This window comes from Perkinsus marinus (assembly GCF_000006405.1).
Source record: "Perkinsus marinus ATCC 50983 genomic scaffold scf_1104296937734, whole genome shotgun sequence".
In the NCBI taxonomy this organism is placed as follows: domain Eukaryota; phylum Perkinsozoa; order Perkinsida; family Perkinsidae; genus Perkinsus; species Perkinsus marinus.
This window is the reverse complement of record NW_003213742.1, coordinates 1-1,564: the sequence shown is the minus strand read 5'-3', so window position 1 is coordinate 1,564 and position 1,564 is coordinate 1. Positions and strand designations below refer to the sequence as shown.

The following is a 1,564-nucleotide window of genomic DNA, read 5'->3' as shown; positions in this document are numbered from 1 at the left end:
TCTGCACTGGGAGAGCGAAAAAGGATTGGCGGCAGATTTCGGTTGAAATTTCCCCCGAGTTGATAAGAATCTTGGAGTCTGACGACGTTCCCGAGTTCTGTACGAAACATGTTCTACCTCATTCGAGTTTATAATTGTACCTCTTTTCCTCAACACTGTTGTGTTATTCGATGGTAAAAATCAGTCAGATTCATGATGACGATCGTTGACTTGTGCAGATTGAACGAGAAGGGTTTCTGTTAAATGGACAGATGACTTTGCACCGATGGGTGTGATAGCATCGTCACTAACGTCGCGCGTTATCTAAGCATGAGTCACGATTTTCTTGCTCATCGAAGTGGTTGAAAAGGGTGTATGATCTTGCTTCCCAACACTCTTGAGTCAGCAGCAGCAGGAGCACCAAAGAAAGCATGGTCATTACGATCCGAATTTCATCACCACCATTTTAATAGTTGAGTAACTCGACATATTATTCGCATACAGCATTCGGTAGGAGCGTGAGACGCTATGATTGGACTCAATGGACTTGATAGTCCCATGGCGGTCACGGTCATCATAACGACCAAACGAGTAGCGCTCAAGTTGACCTCATATGAAATATCCAACGCAAGGCTGATGTCGAATCTCGAGAGTCGAGTAATAATTCGATGACTTATGGAACAGCAACTTCAATGGTTACATATAAGGCGGAAGACTCTTTTAGGCTTGCTGCGACTTAGCACTATCTTCTGGCTCAGTGCTGGCTTCACGATTGACGCTGGCTTCAGGATTCGGGCTAGCCTTGGGCTCGGCACTGGCTTGCGGATCCACGCTGTTCACAACCCCCTCCTCTTCACCCTCAGTGGGCTCTTCAATGTTGATAACATTCTTAACTTCTGGGATGTAATGGCAGACCATTCGTTGGATACCGAATTTCAACGTTACACTTGACTTGGGGCAACCGGCACCTAGCGATAAAGCGCGAAATCAGAATAGGACTGATGACCGACATGCCTACATGAACCGACGAGCCGAATTTGGAGGACTCCGGTGTCCGAATCAAACGCAATGAATTCAACATCACCACCATCTCGCTCGACCTGATCAAAGGAAAAATGGTGAGAACCGCACTGAGAACCACGCGAGGGCCACATACCACACCTCGAAGAATTCACCTCACGAGGAAAGTCTATTACGGACCAAGAAACCAATTGTTGATCTCATGGATCTGTCACTAGGGAACTACCGAGCCCAAGAGATACAAAACCTGTCCACAAAACGCTGAGCCAAGCATCGCATTACAAAAGGCTTAATCCTCTGCTCTAGTATCTCATGAATGCTTTTGACGACATCGTCATTGTGCTGGTCCTGGCCCTCTTGGGTGTACTCAATGGAATCAGGAGCAACCTTATAATGGGAAAGTCAACAGCAAGACAATTGCTGGACACTGCACTTACTGGTTTAACATTAGGTATGTCGAAAAACTGAGATATGACCAGCTCTACGTTAGGTTTCAGCATCTCCCATTCGGTCTCAGGCGACTTGGTTACAGTAGCGTGACGGGCGGCCAACAGCACCTTGTCAA

General features: G+C 46.8%; 1 protein-coding gene across 1 annotated transcript; it reads right to left on the bottom strand.

The window, feature by feature from the left end:
* Positions 1-699: 699 nt before the first annotated feature.
* Positions 700-1,499, bottom strand: Pmar_PMAR028115 (HIRA-interacting protein, putative; the record flags this gene model as incomplete). The annotated part of the gene is made up of 4 exons (XM_002783028.1): positions 700-947; positions 998-1,079; positions 1,282-1,386; positions 1,437-1,499. 4 exons carry the CDS (start codon positions 1,497-1,499, stop codon positions 700-702), a joined length of 498 nt encoding a protein of 165 aa, XP_002783074.1.
* Positions 1,500-1,564: the final 65 nt, after the last annotated feature.